This window comes from Mus musculus, chromosome 11 (genome assembly GCF_000001635.26).
Source record: "Mus musculus strain C57BL/6J chromosome 11, GRCm38.p6 C57BL/6J".
Classification (NCBI taxonomy): domain Eukaryota; kingdom Metazoa; phylum Chordata; class Mammalia; order Rodentia; family Muridae; genus Mus; species Mus musculus.
In genome coordinates, this window is record NC_000077.6 from 16,886,194 (window position 1) to 16,904,782 (window position 18,589).

Sequence of the window (18,589 nt, forward strand, 5' to 3'; positions counted from 1 at the left end):
TCAGGCGTCCAAATACAAGGGAGGTGCTGTCTGCTTTCCTGCAGGTTTCTTACTCTTGTGATGCCCCAACCCTTCCCTTCTGTAGCATCTGTGCTGCCACTGTCCCTGTTGGTCATCCTGCTACATGTGAAGTGGTTTGTCCTTCCCTCTGAGCTCACTGATCACGGCTTCCTGTTGACAATTAATGGCAATTGTCCAGTGTCGCTCTCAGAGGCTGTATGAAATCAAGCAGCTTGCACAAACTGTCGATCCCCTCAGCATGCCTGGGCTCCTGGTGTTTTACACTCAATAATAAACAAACCACCAAACCCTGTGTTTGAAGGAGCGTCTAGGTGACACTAGAGAACGCTTCCTAGCTTTCTTTGACTATCTATTTGTGTGTCTAGAATACCTCCTTCTATATCCCACTGCATTAATAGATGCAATAACAGCAAATTTGGGTTATGAATAAAGGGCCAAAGCCATTGCAGATGGTTTTATCTGAGAGCAAGGAAAAGTCAGAGAGCTAAGCCTTCAAAATCCAAGAAAAACAGAGGGGAGAGATTAGAACCAATTCCTGTCCCATGTAGTAGAAACAGCGTGTTTGGACTGTGGCTCCAAATGTAGTCTTTGGCATACTGCTCCCATGTCCATCCTGACATTTGGTGCCAGCTGTATGGCAACTATGTACTGTGTTACATTTCAGTAGTGACCCGGCTGATTTATTGATGGCTATATGATGCCGGTCACTCAAAAGTTATTTTCTGACTAAATGAACAAGTATATTGTTTTATGTAATTGAATCAATGTATAGAAAATACATTAGTAACTACCCAATTTTGAGATCACCGTGATTATAGCTATATAACAGTAATTTTCCACAATTGCTTTATGACTTACTACGGAACACTATCAAACAAATGCCAGTTGAGAAGGATGAAAACGCTGTGGTTCTTTCTTTCCTACAGATGTGCTGGGCCAGGTCTTCAAGGATGTGAAGTGTGGCCATCTGGGTACGTTCAATGGCAGTGGATCTTAAAGACCTTTTGGATCTAAGACCAGAAGCCATCTCTGACTCCCCTCTCACCTTCCAGTTTCTTCCAAATCCTCTGGGCCAGCCAGAGGTCTCAGATTCTGCCCTCTTGCCCTGTGCCCACCTTGTTGACCACTGGACAGCATATGTGATGGCTACTGCTAGTGCCAGCTTCACAAGAGGTTAACACTACGGACTAGCCATTCTTCCTATGTATCTGTTTCTGCAAATACAGCCGCTTTACTTAAGTCTCAGCACTTCTTAGTCTCCTCTTTTCCTCTCAGTAGCCCAAGGGGTCATGTCACAAACATGGTGTGAAGGGCTACTTTGTCAAATGAAAAGGTCTATCTTGGGGGGCATTTTTTTCTTTTCTTTTTTTCTTGAAACACATTGCCCAGCAAAGCCAATAAATTTCTCTCATCATTTTGTTTCTGATAAATTCTTACTATTGATTGAAATGCTTCCCTGAGGAACATTAAATTATGTATGAATTTCCATTCAAAGTCATCATGCAGCAGTGGTATCAAGCAGGCAGCATCTAGTGCAGAACTGAGATTGTCTACAGAATGCCTGCTTGATGCTCAGCCTTATATCCCAGTTACGGACATGTCTACAAATAGCCCTTCTCTTACCATCTCTCCCTTAACTTCATGATGTGGTAGCTGATTCCTTCTGCCATCAACTGAAATGGCAAAATAAAGGAAAGCCTGAATCCTGTCTCCCCTCTTAGTTTCCAAGGACACTTGCCCAGAAAAATGCGCCCCCCCCCCCCCGTATCCCCAGGCAGCATCCAGGACTTTCTTAAATGGTTCTCTGTACAATCCCACCTTTAAAACAGTCAGTGACCATTCTTTGTAATCATTACTTTATTAATGGTTTTCTTTTCTAAACCACCTGCCTTTGCTGTTGTAGCTTCTCAATACATGCTCTGAGACAAATCATTCCTTATATATTCCAATATTGCTGAAAACTCATTAATTTTTACTAATAGGGGGTTGTTTTCTAAAGCTCAGGAAATGACTTGTACTCCCTAAGTAGGAAATGTTGCAAACCACCATTTCATGATGTACAGTTGATTCAATTAAGTCAGGTCTGTGAGGACTTTGGTTCCTTATCTATATGTAAATAATGCTGATACCAAATCTTTGCTATTCATTAACATGTAATCTTGCAAATAATAATAAATTTAACAGAAACTCAAATTGAGGTAGATTCTTAAGGATAATAGCTTTCAGCCTAGCCATAAAAGAAATGAAAAAATAGTCTTTAAAGATCCCAAATTCAGAATTAGTAATATTAATTCAGATAGTCCTTCGTAAGATTGAAAAACATGACTTCTGATTTCTCATCTTTCCAAAGTTAGACTTGACCTTGGTGAGATGGCAAAGTTAAAAAATTCCTGGGGTTTAAGGATATATTGGGGCAACAGTCACAGCAACGGTGATGCTTTTTATATCTAAATCCTGTCAGGTTTTGTTTCCACTGAGCTCATTCATTCACCTAGGGATCTCATTAAAAGTAGGGGACCGGGCTGGTGAGATGGCTCAGCAGGTAAGAGCACCCGACTGCTCTTCCGAAGGGCCTGAGTTCAAATCCCAGAAACCACATGGTGGCTCACAACCATCCGTAACAAGATCTGACTCCCTCTTCTGGTGTGTCTGAAGACAGCTACAGTGTACTTACATATAATAAATAAATAAATCTTAAAAAAAAAAAAAAAGTAGGGGACCCTATCAGAGGTCTCAATGTGCCTGGAAGGTCTCCCAACATGGCTGTGGGAAAATGCCTGACAATTTTTTTTCAATTGCATGTGTGTTCTCCGAGAAAGGATAAGATGCAAGTTTATATAAGAAGCAGGATTTACTTATACTAAAATGCCTTACACGTAAGGTTCAGGTAGCATCGTGGCAGAGAGGGTAGAAAGACTGTAAGAGCCAGAGGACCAGGATGTCCGCTCTTAGTGTCTTCTATATATGAAAGAAAGCTGTACCCGTGAATTCTCAAACAGTTGTCTACATATCACCTGCACAATGGCCGTTCTGGAAATCTAAAAAAAACAAAAAACAAACAAACAAATAAATAAATAAATAAATATCAAAAAATCAAAAACCACCCCTAGATGAAAAGCTACAAGTAATTAAAAGCTGCTAAAAGGGGGAGAATCAATTTTCTCCAGAGACAAGTCCCTGATAGGTCATCCAATTTCGGGTGATCAGCCCTAAGCACATACACATATAAGCAATACTAAACGGACACAGCTGGTCTATATACTTACAACTTGGGGCTTGAAGGAAGTTGGTGGGGAAGGGGGGAGAGTAGTAATGATGTATGTAAATACAGTACTCATGTACGAAACTCCCCAAAAATAAAGAATTCTTAAAATTATTAAAAACTGGTATTCTTGTCTTGGACTATTTTCTGAATTTTATATTAATATTTTCATCATCAAAAGACTATAAAATGATTATAATAATGAGAGAAGTTCAGATGAAACATCAACTGTCTTAAATGTAGAAAAGGAAACTGACTTCAGGCAGAGAAGCTAAAAATGTTGGCAACCTTGCCTTGGGACTTAGCCACCAGTCATTTCCTCTATATAAGTCACCCATATCCCAATTTCTGAGATAATTTTAAATGTTATCACTGTGTCAAAGGTGCAGGACATGTATGGAATGCCCATATTACCTTCTCTTGTCTCTCATTCCAGGCCAAAGATACCATCTATTGCCACTGGGATTGTGGGTGGCCTCCTCTTCATAGTGGTGGTGGCCCTTGGGATTGGCCTATTCATGCGAAGACGTCACATTGTTCGAAAGCGTACACTACGCCGCCTGCTTCAAGAGAGAGAGGTGAGCAGCGAGGCTTGGTTGCCTCTGGATCAATAGCATCTTTATTACCATCAACTGCTTTCTAGGAGAAAAAAATCTTCCTTTGAGAATTTGTAGCGTGGGATTTCATACATTAGATATTGTCGTAGCCTTCCATCACTGTAACAAATACTCATGAAAATCCATGTTTGAAGAAGAAAGGTTGATTGGACTCATGGGTTTTAGGGGTTCTGGTTAGCAACATTGCTTTGGGCTTCAGATAGGAGTGCATGGTGGAGCACGTTAACTCACCTCATGCCAGAAAGATGGAGCTAGTAAGGCAAAGTCCCTTCTAGACCTTGTCCCCAGCCACCAAAAAGCCTCCATGTAGTTCCAGACTCATAAAGGCCCCATTACTTCCCAACATCATCATTCATGGTCCATTTTAAACACATGAGTCTTTGGAAGACACTTGCCCAAACATAGCACTTACATAATTGTCATTATTATTATATGTTATGGTGGAAGAATAAAAAAAAATGTCCAATTATACACAATTAGTTATATTTGGAAAACTCCATTCAACAAAAGTATATATGTTTTTACATGGTGTCTTTCGAAATACGAAGCTTAGTGGAGGCCTGCCTGAGGGGTAGCTCCTGGTCGTGTACCTAGGAAAAGAATCACAAAAAGAGATACAGAAATCTTATGGAGGCAGCTCCATCGTGGCATCTCCATGCCATGCTTAGGCTTCACAGCCCTTAGCACAGCACCTGTGTTTGGCACTACATTATGAAACCTTTGTCTTTCATAAGCATGGAGGTATTATGTATTCCAGAGATGACCAAATGGTTATGGTATAACATTTATCTTGCTACTGTACTTCAAGTAAAACTGATTGACAATTAAAACAGAAATGGAAAATGCAGCCCTCAAATGTAGATGTGTTAAACACCTATATTAGAGGCTCTGTGTTTCTAATGTATAGTAATTATGTACTAACTAAAAGATGTCCACTGCTCCTTTGAACACATTGCTCCTTTGAACACAGCATGGTCCCATGCTATTAGGAGTTGGACACTCTGGCTCAGAATGAATCTACTATTACATGCCACTTATTTTGGAATATGATGGTAGCATCTCAGGTCTGCTCCCTTCTTCACAGCTCGTGGAACCTCTCACACCCAGCGGAGAAGCTCCAAACCAAGCCCACTTGAGGATATTAAAGGAAACAGAATTCAAAAAGATCAAAGTTCTGGGTTCGGGAGCATTTGGCACAGTGTATAAGGTAACATCCTGGAGACAGGTCCGCACTAGGCTTCCTGGAGACAGGTCCGCACTAGGCTTCCTGGAGACAGGTCCGCACTAGGCTTCTGGGAACCAGTGTTTGCTGTGCTCTCCAGCCCTGTGTGGGTAAATCAGATTCCTCAGTAATTTGATTTATCACAATCTACCTGTTTTATTGAAGATGTAGAATTAGTGTTCCCCAGGCTATTGAAATGGATTTATTTTTTTGTTATCACTGTGAAATCAAAAACATTTTCATAGACCACGATAGAAACGTAGACTGGGAATGTAGCTGCTTTTCTTGAACTGTTAGAATAAGTCATTGAATGAGCATTTCAGTCTTCTTTCCTAGATCCATTTTTCATAAAGTCTGACTCCAGTTCAAATTCTGAATGATCCACATGGCATTTATAGCTAGCTGTATTGGTTACTTCTCCATTGCTGTAATAAGACGCCATGACCAAGGCAACTTATAGAAGACTTTATTTTAGCTTACAATTCTAGAGGGTTGGAGTTCATAATGGCAGGGAAGCCTGGCTTCAGGCTGCAGGCCCAGTGGCAGGAGCAGGGAAATGAGAACTCCCATCTTCAAATGCAAGCACAAAGCAGTAAGGATGGACGGAAGTAGTGTGAAAGTTTTAATCTCGTAGCACCCTTGTAGTGATGTACTTGCTCAAGCAACAGTGCCCTGCCTACACTTCTCCAAACAGTGCTATCAACTAGGAACCAAGTATTCAATATCCAAGGCCATGGAGGACAGTTGTCATTCAAACCATTATACCAGCTCAAGCATACATTTTTTTGACCCTTACTTTTTTGAGACAGACTCTTACTATGTAACCCAGTCGGATTTTAAACTCAATCATCTTTCAATAGTGTCTCAAGAGCTACAATTATAGGTGTGGGCCATTAAAACTCTTGTGAGTTTTACATAATTGTTTTAAATAATTGGAATAAAATTACATCACTTTCTCGCCTTCCATTTCTTCCTCCTCCCTTCCCCATGACTCCTACTCTTAAGTTAATAACTCCTTTCTCATTATGATTCTCAAATATACATTTATGTATATCTGCATAGATAGATAGATAGATAGATAGATAGATAGATAGATAGATAGATAGATAGATATACGTGTGTGTGTGTGTGTGTGTGTACATATGCACAAATAAGGGGGCTCATCTCATCTCTGGGAGAAGCTAATTACCTTCTCTCCAGTCATTGGTTGCCTATAATTTTTTATCCCCCTAGGGTAGGACCTCATGCAATTTCCCCTTTCTGCCTTAGCATGTCCATTGATATTGCAATGCTCTCAACTTGTTAATGAACCATTTCTAGGAAAAACCATTTCACAGCAGACTTTCTGCTATTTTGGCTCTTAACAGTATTTCTGCCACCTCCTCTGGAAAACTGGAAGTTGATCTCTGCATTTTGTCCAGTTTGTGGTTTTCTGTGATAGTCTCCATTTGCTGTAAAGAGAGTCTTCTCTGATATGGGATGGTATTTGTGTCTTTTGATCCAAAAATTATTTGGATTCTTTGAGCTTGATAGCTAAGAACCTCTGAAATATGAAGAGTCCCAGCACTCTTGGATTTGTAATGTAGAGCCCTTGAGGACTCCGGTCCTTAATAAAAATTAATCCAGCTCACAAGGCAACATGTTACTGGCATGATTATTTCAAGTTAATGTCAGCCCTCTTCTTAATCTCAGGGTCTCTGGATCCCAGAAGGTGAGAAAGTAAAAATCCCGGTGGCCATCAAGGAGTTAAGAGAAGCCACATCTCCAAAAGCCAACAAAGAAATCCTTGACGTGAGTTTTCTTTTATGTCTCACTAACCACAATTTCATAAGGTCAATCTTGCTTCCTTAGTTCATGTTTTAATTTATTCTGGATGCACTAATAAATTACACCCAATAATGTATATTTGAGCACTGTTTATAAGGTAAGAGCATAAGGACTGTTTGGAAGTATTCTGGATGATAACTATGTTCAAGAAAAGAAGCTGCAGTTCTGCTTATAGGGACGTGGGAGGAGGAAAGAGAGAAGGCATAAAAGTCAAGTGCACCCCTCGTCTCAGAAACCACTGATTCTGCCTCTTGCATCACAATGCTCTGTTCTAAGCTTTTCCCGTCATTATATCATAAACAATCATTTTTATCTCTTTTTGTCCTTCTTGATATAGAAAATACAGTTCTCTCCAAGACTTACTGTACTCCAGAACTGCAAAGAATCAAAACTCAGAGTTAACATACTCCTCCCAGGGCCAGTCTTGATGCTCACTTCTTAGCATGTGTTAAGTGACTGAGGGATGTGCCCATACTTCAGGTTTTACAAATGAGGGAATGGGGGCATAAAGAAAGTCGTTCAGATTTCTATGACTAGAGTCTGAGTGCACCACAATATCTGAAATGAGGATTCACTTTGCTTTGCTCTATTACTTATCTTTGTAATGGCTTTTATAAAAGATGCCAGATATCAATAGTGTGAAGCCTACTAGACCATTACCTCACGTTCTAAGCCTCTCCCAACCAATTTAAACATCACCCTCCCCCATGTTGCTGATTGGTACTTGCTGAAGCATTTAGGATGTTCTGTAAGAACATCTTTTTTACTTTTAATTCTACTGAATTTCCCTCTCTTTTTTCTAACTTTCTTAGCCCACAATAGGACTGAATGGAAGTACAAAGAACATAATGCAAAGAGACCATCTTGGAACTGGATAGGACCCACTTCAGTATCTAACAGGGCTTCCAATAGTTGTTGAAGACTACACCTAACCTGAGACAAAAAGTTGAAGAAAGGCAGAGAATACTCAGGGGAGCTCCACATTGCACATTGCTAATGAGAGATGATTCATGAATGCAATGTCACAGAAAATCATGCATGCTGCCAATACACTTGTCAAGCAAAATTATCTTTAATTTTAGAGTTTACAAATCAATGCCAAGTCTTATTAACATAACCAAGGACAAGTAGCCAGGGGCCTGTGAAGACGTTTTACTTAGTCTTTCATTTACATTTGTTAAAAAGAAAATCACATAGTCAATCTTGCTTCCTTAGTTTGTGTCTTAATTCGTTCTGGATGAGCTAAAAAATTACACCCAATATTGTGGATTTGATTGAGCACTGTTTATAAGATAATAGCATAAGGACAGATTGTTCTGAATGATAGCTGTGTTCCAGAAAAGAAGCTGGAGATCTGCTTTTGCAGACCTTGGAGGAGCAAAGAGTAAAGGCATAAAACTCAAGTGCACCCCTCATCTGGAGGCGCCCGTTCTGCTCTTTCTCTCTGGCCCCTTTCTCTTTCCGTTGCTCATGCTTCCCCTGCCCTCCTCCCTGACTTTTCGTTCTTGTCACCTCAGGTCCTCTCCTTGTGTGTTAGCTGTTGTGACTGTAGCAGCTAGCAGATGATAGATAACCTTCTGGGTTGCTTACCAACAGGCTGGGTCCGCCAGACATCCAGTCCATCTTTTAGCACAAGGCCATGTGCTGTTGCTGGAAGCCTCAGTGGGGGCAGGAACATGGAAGGAACTGGTTTCTGCTGAGGGAAGCAAAGCCTGTGATTCTAAGAGCAGTTTCAACAAGGCACTAAGTAGCACATCAATCAACATTGCCACAAGAAAAGCCCTCAGTTAGCATGCTTCTTAAATACTGCCTTGCACTTGAAAATGGTTCCAGAAACCCCACACTCTGTGGTCTATCTCCCCTGTCATGGATTATAGTGACTTAATTAATTGGTAAAGACTTTTAAATTTCATAGGTCCCTACCTTTCATTCTTCTTAAGTGTGTGTGTGTGTGTGTGTTTGTGTATACAGTCATGAGCTCATATACATCTGTACATGACAGGGGAATGCCCTGAGATAGATAGATATTCCACAGCACATGTGTGGAGATCAGAGGATGGCTTTGTGCAGTTGGTTCTCTCTGTACATCTCTAAGCAGGCTATAGGCTCCAGGGATCACACCTGAACTCTCAGCCTTCCATAGCAAGCACTATCATACGGTGAATCAACTCACTTGCCCTCTTACCTTTCATTTTTAAGATTTATGACTTCAAGACTCTCAAAAAATTTAGCATCTCCTGGGACCCTTTTCCTCCATTCATAACACAACGAACCCAGAGATGGGTAAGACAACAAGGACTCAAATCTCTTATTAGCAATAGTGACAAATAGTGACCTTTCCGGGTCACCGAAGCCTCAGGGACAAACCAGCCTCTAGTGAGACTGGGACAGAAGCCATCGGGGTTTCCCTTACGAATGCTGCCTGCTTGCAGCTGGTCCAAAGATTGTTGTGGGATACCAAGCATATTTGCTGCAGGTCACAATGCATCTTCCCAACTTCCAAAATAAGCAGGGAAGAACAAAGCTCACTTTAACTTTTGCACATGACTACACAACACTCCCATTGTGCTGGGTGTAGGCAGGAAGTGACATCCCAGTTCTGTTTGTCTATCATATTTTAGTAGGACCAACTGGCAGGGCTCCAGGCTCTGTGTGGCCTGACACCCACGCCCCCTGCTCCGTTCCTGTCCCAGGCATCATCAGCCCATGGCAGTTAAGCTTCTCAAACTGTTCCAGTTTGCAGATGTTTTTCTCCCCCTCTAAAATGAATACAATATGTGCCCGAATCTCAAACACATCTCAAGAAAATAGGCAGAGCCGGAGGATTTCACTGCTGTTATGATTGTACAGCTTCCCAGACCCAAAGGAGAGATGTGATCTGTGCTTTTCTGGCAATCCCACGGCTTAATAATTTTCCCATATGCTTTCCAGTTTAAATTTAGGCCAAGCAATGGAAAGAAAATGTAAAACAGATTTATATACTACAGCATGGGTATGTGAGTGTGTGGGGGTATGTGTGGGCGTTTCAGTGTGAGTATGTACGTGAGTGTGTTGTGTGAACATGTGTGAACGTGTGAATGTATATGAGGGTCTCGAATGCATGAATATCCATTTCAGAGACTGGAAGTGGTAGGTGGAAAGTGCATCTCTGGTTGATCTTTGCAGAGGTTTCATGTGCTGATTTCTTGACCAAAATGTCTTGCCACTATTCACAGTTCAGTCTGGATCAAGTCTTCCATGTTGGGAAAGGAGAACACCTAGAACACCTGCCGACTCAGAGATCTCTCCTGAAAAATAGTCTTTACAGTACCAAGACCTATGCTCACTTCTGATGAAGTGAGCAAGCCATCCACTGTCAAGGGCATACTGAGATTCAAACTTGGATCCCATAAAACCATAACATCATCACTAGCCTTAGTACGTAGGGAGGAAGGTCTTCTCAAGGAAGATAGTGGCATTTCCTAAACTCTGAAATATCATGGTGATGAAGATTTTTTTTTTCATCAAAGCTTTTGCCAGTGGCAAATTCCATTTGGGTCTTTTCCTTTTAACATGCAACATCCCAAAGGAGTCTACATCCCACAGTGTATTAGCATTTAATAGTCTTGCATAACCTGACACTTGTCAGAGTACATACTTTTAAACCAAAAAAAAAAGGGGGGGGCATTTCATTTTACCCAGAAAGGGATATGCGTGCCTCTCCCACCAGCCAGGAAACAATTGTGATTCATCTATTGTCCTTACCTTGTAGGAAGCCTATGTGATGGCTAGTGTGGACAACCCTCATGTATGCCGCCTCCTGGGCATCTGTCTGACCTCCACTGTCCAGCTCATTACACAGCTCATGCCCTACGGTTGCCTCCTGGACTACGTCCGAGAACACAAGGACAACATTGGCTCCCAGTACCTCCTCAACTGGTGTGTGCAGATTGCAAAGGTAAGCACGTTGGGAGGTCTGTCCACTGAAGTACCCAAAGATTCAATGACAGGTCTCAGAAGCAGGATCAATGTTTCAATATAGTACAAAGCACTTTGACTTGTGGTCTTCCACGGGTGAGAGTGATCATTGGTAAGAGCACTAAGAAAAGCAGCAAGGATGATCTAAGAGAAGGGAAGAAGACCCGTTAGCGTCTCCATTCTGGGTACCTGCTGAGATGATAGGTGTGTGTGTCTGCATACAGGACATATCGTTTTCCTTATTTTAGATTACATTCAATTGCTTGACTTGAGCACTGAACCAATGGCCACATGCTTCATGTGGAAAATCTAGCCACTTCACAGGAACAGTTTTCTCAGTACATAGTGCACAACAATGCTGGGTGTTGTCTTTGTTTCTCTGGAGTTCTTTTTGGTGAACACTGTGGCAATTTCTGGGACAGCATGGATTATTTCCTCAGTTAGGACTTAATAGTAAAACAGAGTGGGACCAGAAGAAGGCAGATGAAGGAGATGGCAATGGTGTGGACATGTGGACAAGATAAGGACCAGCATCGAGCCTGGTGTTCATGCCTAAAAAGGCTGCTGGTTGGGCTACTTCAGTGTCTCTAATTACAGGCATATTTCTGAGCCAGAGAGTGGCTGAGGAATTGGACACTTCTTCCACCCACAGGGCTGAGGATGAGCACAGAGCAACAGATCAAGTATTTAACTATCTATAGGTCTCCTAAGGACTCAGATTTTCATCTCAAATTTCCCCCATCGCAGTCTCAGCCCTGCATCATATTTTGGCACCAAACTTGGAAAGTTTGGCTTATTCTCTGACTGTATGGGTAGATTTTCACATGACTGAATTTAAGGAATTTGTGGTAAAGGCTGATATTTGTTCCCATCCTCTTTAGACAGTTGGGTAAGATGTTGAAGGATGTGTAAGGGACCACAGGAGCAGAGGAAAGTGGGCTTCCCGATCTGGACTGGTTCTTAGTGTGTACAAATGGTCATGGTGGCAGTTGCTCCAGGAATGTAGCAGAATTATGTTGAACTCACTTCACCCATCTCTAACAGAGACACAACTGCATGCATATACAACAAGACCAGCTTTCTGAGAGCTGTGGCATAGGATGAGATGTGCTTGGTATGATACTCTGGGCCATGCTGGAAAAGCAACAGCACCCTCTCCAGCATCCAAAACTACAAAATGTCCTTTATATGGTTATACCACCTGAGATGTTTCAGTCGCAATCTGGAAAGTTGGGACCACTCCATCCTCTCCAGCTAGTATGGCCATGTATGCCGGCCTCTGCCCACTGTTCAGTCTTGATGCTTTACACAGAATATAGGAGTTAAATTATGAGTGTTAGACAATAGTCTGAGAACAGGGTAGCGTGCGACCCAGCTGCTGTGGATTTTTCTTGCTGCTAAATGTGTATTGCTTGTGTGTACTTGTTTCCTGGTACTACCATGAAAGAGCTCTACAGATTTTGGGTCTGCTCACTATGCAGGCTGTCTCCTCAGAATTCTGGAGGCCAGCAGTCCAGCCTCAGAGTGTTCTAGGGGGCACTGGCTTTAAAGGCATTTGGGAGAATCATTGCTTGCCTCTCAGCCTCTGGTGTCCTCAGCACTCCTTAGCTTGTATCAGCATCGCTGAGTCCATATTTCTTTATTCATCCAACTTTTCCCCTGTCTCTGTGTCCTGGAGCCCCTCTCTCTTCACATAAAGACTGGAAAATACTGAGACAGCAGTAACCACAAAGAGCTGAGGTTACAGCTATGCTACTTAGTTTGTCTTAGTTTCTCCATATCAGGAATACATACAAAAATCAAGTTGCATCCCATAAATATGTATAAGAAAAAAAGAGGTCTCAATCACTGGACTTAGGGCCCATCCAAAATCCAGGTAGATGTATCTCAACATCTGTAGGCAATCAGATTTTTATAATCCCTTTTCCAAATAGGATTCCATTCTGAAGTTCCAAATAAATAGGAAAATTTGGGGCTATTCAACCTGCTTCAGTAGCTGACCTCTGCCTAACCCAGAACAGCTATATATTAGATATAGGATGGTGTCTGAAGGCCTACCCACGTCCTCACTCCTGAACTCTGGAATTCTCTCATATTTTCTCTAACATTCCCGAAGGCAGGGCGTGATGCACTCCTTTCTCAAGTTTTATTCCTTTCTTTTTATTTCCACATGCTGATCTCTTGGAAGTCTAGTTTATTCTTGAGTTTGTGACCACTTTCCACAACTGTACAGTAAGACCTAGCTGTATCCCCATATCAGGGTAGAACTACTAGAACTCTAGGGCTGACTTCTCTTGCATGACTACTGATACCCAGGTCACCAGAAGTTCTTAAAAACATAACAGCTCAACTTCCACAAAAGAGAGTCCTCTTAAGAATGGGGCATAGCTCGGTGCAGAATACTCACTTACCATGTAAGTCCCTTCATTCCATTTCGGCTATACACAAACATACTACACAGAGAGTCTCTAGGAGTTTTGCCCAAACCAAAATGGGATTACGATTTCAGTGAACTTTCAGTTCACGCTGGAAGTTTGAGTGTCTTCTAAAAACTACCCTTCTGAAAGAATGATAGTGCCCACCGTAAACAGCAATTCTGAATACATTTCTGAGGTTTGATTGTCTCTTAAGACAGTTTTCTATGTAATATTAATCATAATTTCAACCTGTTACTTGTTGAATTTTGTGCTGTTGTATTTTGCTTAAGGTTATTTTGACTGGCAGTCTTTCCACATTTGGGGCAGTTCATTCTTTGCCTGTGGTACCTCTGTTTGGGAATTCTCAAGGAAACCTTATTGTGCCATATAGAACTAGCCAAGTGGTAGAGTGTATGCCCCCAAAGGGGAGGAACATAATGTTTTCCCAGGTGACGAGGAGAAAACTTTGCTCCTGGCTTAGTGGCAATATATCTCAGTATTAACGCTGTTTTACTTCTATACGAGCAAAGAAAACTTCCCAGATGCATTTAGTAGCTCAGAACAAACTAAAGTCTCAGCATTTCAAAGTAGGATGCATTACCCCACAAATACCTTAGGTGACCTACAAAAGCGACCAGCTTCAAAAGTTTTGTAGACATTGGTGATTATACACTTTCCCTGTCTGAGCTAAACTGTCAAGAAGATTGAAAGTGAAGAAGGAAGGAAGGAGAGGATGGTGGTAGTTAGGGAGGAAACCAGTATAGATTGGTAAACTATAAGAGAACTATACTTTTCTCACCATTTATAGACAAAAGTGGATTCTCTTCTGTACATATAACCTTTGGAACTCCCAGGGACTGAGATTAGAGAGTGCTTCAATGTACCCACTGTTCTTATCCACAATGGGCCAGAAAGAAGGACTCATAAGATCCTTCAAAGCACACATCTCAAAAACGCACAGCACAACAGTGCCCATGTCAAAAGGACCAAAGAGTTGCTTTATTTTGATTTTTAAAAATCTTTTCCTTTTATCATTTAAAGTGAAAAATATATAACTACATTTATGTAGTAAACATAAACTGGCCCCTTGACTGCAAGGATCAGAGTGAGGATCGAACACCGTGCACACTTGCTCACACGTCTACGATGCTTTTTCTGCACTTGAAGCTAAAGCACAGAAACACTTCCCATCTGTCTCCCAGCTCCTCTCCCTCCTTGCACAGGAAAATGAGGAGGCCACTAAGTCTGGGCTTATCTTTATCGTGGTTTCTAGAGCAGCACAGAAATGGACACTGCAGTAGCCTCTCTGAACTTTGCCCAAGATATGTGAGATATACAGCCCTTGGGAGAGCAGTCTTCAAATGCCACTGTCTACACTCAGTCTTTTTTTTTTCCTCTGCAACAGAGTGTTCCATAAAGACCTTTGATATCCCTGTGAGGCAGATGGCTAGGCCAGCTTTATTATGCTGAAGCTCCACTCTTCAAAATCACTTTTTAAACTCGGCTGTTCAAAATCCATTCTCGCTGTCCTGTAGCAGTGAGACAAAAATAAATATGTTAAACTCAATAAAGAAAAGAGAATCAGGAAATGAAACTTCCAAGAGATCCCACTGGGGTCAGTGCTGATATTACTATTTAGATTCGGAGAGTTCATAAGCAATATCACAGCTCTTATCTGTAGCAACCAGTTAAACTATAACCCAGTTGGGTTCTGAGATGGCCTCTTGAACTGCCTTGAAAGTGTGTGGCAGAGTGAAGTGGATGGAGTTGAGTCTAGGTTCTAATAGATCTAATCTCTCCGTCCCCAGTTTACTTCATGCAAGACCCTCACTGAACTGTCTACCTTAGAGCATTGCGAGCTCTCCTCTGGCTTTTCCAAGCTTTTTTTTTTCCTGAGGAAACCTAAAGCCGAGATGTTCCATGTTCCTTTACAACAGCCCTGTGGATGTGCTGAGCTTGGGGGGGGGGGGAGTTCTGTTGATTTATCAGACTCACACAATGACACTGATCTCTTGACAAACCACCAAGTGCTAGACTTTTGTTGCTTTGATTTTGGTAGCACACAGGCAGCATTGGCCCAGCTGACAAATTTCATTGAGAGGCCACAGCAGGGGAAGGTAGGGCTAATCCCCAATGTGGCTGGAGACTGAGAGCTTGTCTGGGAAGCAGCCTGTTCTAGATCAGATCCCTTGGGTCTCTAACAAGTTAGCCCTGTAGGTACTCATCCAGAGAGACCACTGCACTGTCAGTAGCTGCTGTGTCCTCAGCACTTGGCACTGCTGCTATCATTCAATTGCTCTTTTTTTTTTTTTTTTATCAAATGCTCCACATGTGTCTCATGAACCAAATCTGTGCGGAACATTTTATTGCTGTTTCAGACAGAGTCTTAAATAGCCCAGACTGGCCTTAAATTCGATGGTATCCTTGAACTCCAGCTCCTCCTGGCATGCTCTGATTACAGGCATGCACCACCACACCTAAGTCTGTTAAACAGTTAAAGCAGCTAAATAAGAGTCAATACTGGTAGTAGAATGCAGTTTGAAGTGAGCTCTCTAGTCTTCCTTGTAAGCGTGATAAATGGACAGAAAGCAAGAAGATTTAGACAAAAGCAGAGGAGGAAAGACAGGGGGTGACTGGTCCTCTGCATAGAGACTGTATGTGACTTGTCCCACACAGTAGCTTCCAGTGTGAAGAAAGAGTGAAAGGCACCATGGAGAAGAATAAAGACAGCAAGGATAAGAGATGGCAAGGATGGGGGAGAGGAGAGGAAAGAAAGGGGCAGGACTGGAGAGAGAGGCAGGGGGAGAAAGGCAGGGAGGGAACCAATGAGGACATCCTACCTAGAGAAGGCTAAGTGTTAGCACTACTCCTTTCCTAGTGGGGAAAAGTTCGTCATATTCAATATGTAGAGACCTTACTCTTATGAGATACAAAGGCTGTAAAGACTAGGACAGAGTAACAGCTCCATAACTCAGAGAGGTGGCTGGGACTGAGGAAGGAGGCAGCTTCCGGAGCTCAACCAGACAAGAGAAAGAGGCAGAGAAAATGAGCTGTGTGTTTGGAAGTGTTTCTTTGGCTTCTGCTCCTTCTTGTCCTTTCACTTCCAATCCCTCTGTGAATCCTAATTTGGAAGTGCTAGTCCAGCGAAGAATCGGCCAGCATCCTCTTGACTAGACACAAGTACTCTTCACCTTTATTGCCTTGCACGTACAAATCTTCAAAAAGAAGCACATGAACTGAACAGCATCTAAAACATGTAGTTACTTCCTAATAAATACAATGAAGAGGAGGACATTCATGTTCACAAGAGGCACGGACAGTGATTGCATTTTCCAAGAAAAGAAAGATAGCAAGGGTTTCCATAAGGGAACCCAGTGCTGGGTTTTTGACGGTGTTCTTGTGGAAATCTACTTTCATAAGATGGCCGGTTCTGCTCTTAAGGGGAACATTATTTCACTGGATAGGCCAAGTCAACAATAATCTTTTATATAATAAAAGGTGCAAAAACAAGCAGACAGTTTGCCTGAAAGTTTCAGGGGTGAACCTCATCTGTAGGTATACCCTGAGAGTGTATCCAAGTGGAGGTGCTTCCATCGTTGCGAAAACACTAGAACAAGAAGAGCTGGCTAAAATCTTACTTACTTCCAGGGTGTCCTCAACAAACTGCTCCAGGTCAGCTCTGTGCCAGCAAATTCAAAAAGCAGCAATCTGATAGGAAGTAGGAAATGGGGCCCATGCTGCAGGCTAGAGAGGAGAGGTCTGCTGTGTTTGTGAATAGAGGAGAGTGGTGGAAACAAAAACAGACGCAGCATCAGCATATTTGACTCTTTCTCACCTGTGCCTCCTGAAGAGACTAGCCTGGCACAGAGAAGGGATTGCTGGTAAGCTAGTGTCAGCAGCCTCCATGGAGGCAAACTCCAAGAGAGTCATGTTCGGCTGATCCCACACCAGAGAAGGAGTAGAGGCCAAAAGTGATGCCCGTCAGCCAGCAGGGAGGAAAACTGCCTGTGAGGGACACCAGAAAGTTCAAGTAAAGATGGTGTTTCAAAGACAGTGGTTCTGGGAACTCATTTGGCTTCAGTGTGCTAGCTACATGTCAAGCAGTATGTCTTTATTGTTATTATATTGATGATAACAATTGCAGCATAATTATGGAACAGTCAAGGAAGTGAGAGAGGGTGGAGTTTGTAAAACATATTCAATGTTCAAATAGTTTTGGTTTTAAAAACTGTAAATTAAAAAAAAAAGACACTGAAAGTAAAGCTGGGCAAAGTTTTCTTTGGTATCAGTGAGGGATTCGCATACGACAGCCCAAGGAACGTGACGAAAGTGTGTCTGAAATGCAACCAGCCCTGCTTTGCCATAGTCTGGTGAGATATGCGTTAACCCCCTTTAAATAAGGATAGAGCTGATGCAGTAGGCCTCCTGCGGCTCAAGGTAGCAGGCTGGAGTTGAAGCAGAAACCTGAGGTCTGCACCTGACAGTTGAACCTTTCTCTTCCTCTGGCTGCTTCTACTTGCAACTTGAGTCTCTGGATGGAGAAAAGTTCTTGATCACATGTGGTTATAGCTTCCTTCATATGTCTTGTCATTCATGCCAGATAATTCCAAATGTTTGCCAACCGCATCAAGCAAAGTACAAAGGCTAAAAACACAGTCCTTGGTGTTGAGCAGCCTAGAGATTCTTGTGGATTTAACCCTGTGTTCAGGTGCATGGGTGCTAGCTTCCCATGACACTGAGGATGCCCAGATGGTTCACTCCCTCACGGCAGCATCCTCTGTATTTCAGGGCATGAACTACCTGGAAGATCGGCGTTTGGTGCACCGTGACTTGGCAGCCAGGAATGTACTGGTGAAGACACCACAGCATGTCAAGATCACAGATTTTGGGCTGGCCAAACTGCTTGGTGCTGAAGAGAAAGAATATCATGCCGAGGGGGGCAAAGTAAGTCCTGGGAGTAGATCAGGAAGCATTTTCCTGACAGCCCAGACCCATCCCCCTCCCTGTCAGCTGTGGGCAGCATTTGCCAAAGATTCTGAGTGGGGTCAGAGCAGCTGCCACCATGACCTGAATCTCGTCAGGGTCATTCTCTACTTTGTGAATGGATTTCGGTGGGAGTAGTAAGGAGGAAGACCTGTTCAGAGGCCAAAGAGCCAGTTCCCATCTCCAGGTGACTATTAACAACTATGAGTTCTAATCCCTCCTCAAGAAGGAAAACACCCCTCAAAAGACCAGCTGGGAAATATGACCACGGATTCAGTAGCAC

At 42.4% G+C, this 18,589-nt stretch overlaps 1 protein-coding gene across 2 annotated transcripts in view; it reads left to right on the top strand.

Annotated features, from left to right (window-relative positions):
• Positions 1–18,589, top strand: part of Egfr (epidermal growth factor receptor) — a 161,705-nt gene that overhangs the window by 133,991 nt on the left and 9,125 nt on the right. The window contains exons 16-21 of one of the 2 annotated variants that reach the window (NM_207655.2): positions 948–992; positions 3,720–3,861; positions 4,985–5,107; positions 6,815–6,913; positions 10,701–10,886; positions 18,112–18,267. In NM_207655.2, coding sequence (NP_997538.1) covers positions 948–992; positions 3,720–3,861; positions 4,985–5,107; positions 6,815–6,913; positions 10,701–10,886; positions 18,112–18,267 — 751 coding nt within the window. Of the gene's footprint in view, positions 1–947; positions 1,466–3,719; positions 3,862–4,984; positions 5,108–6,814; positions 6,914–10,700; positions 10,887–18,111; positions 18,268–18,589 lie in introns of those variants that run through there. The other variant, NM_007912.4, reaches the window with a different exon arrangement.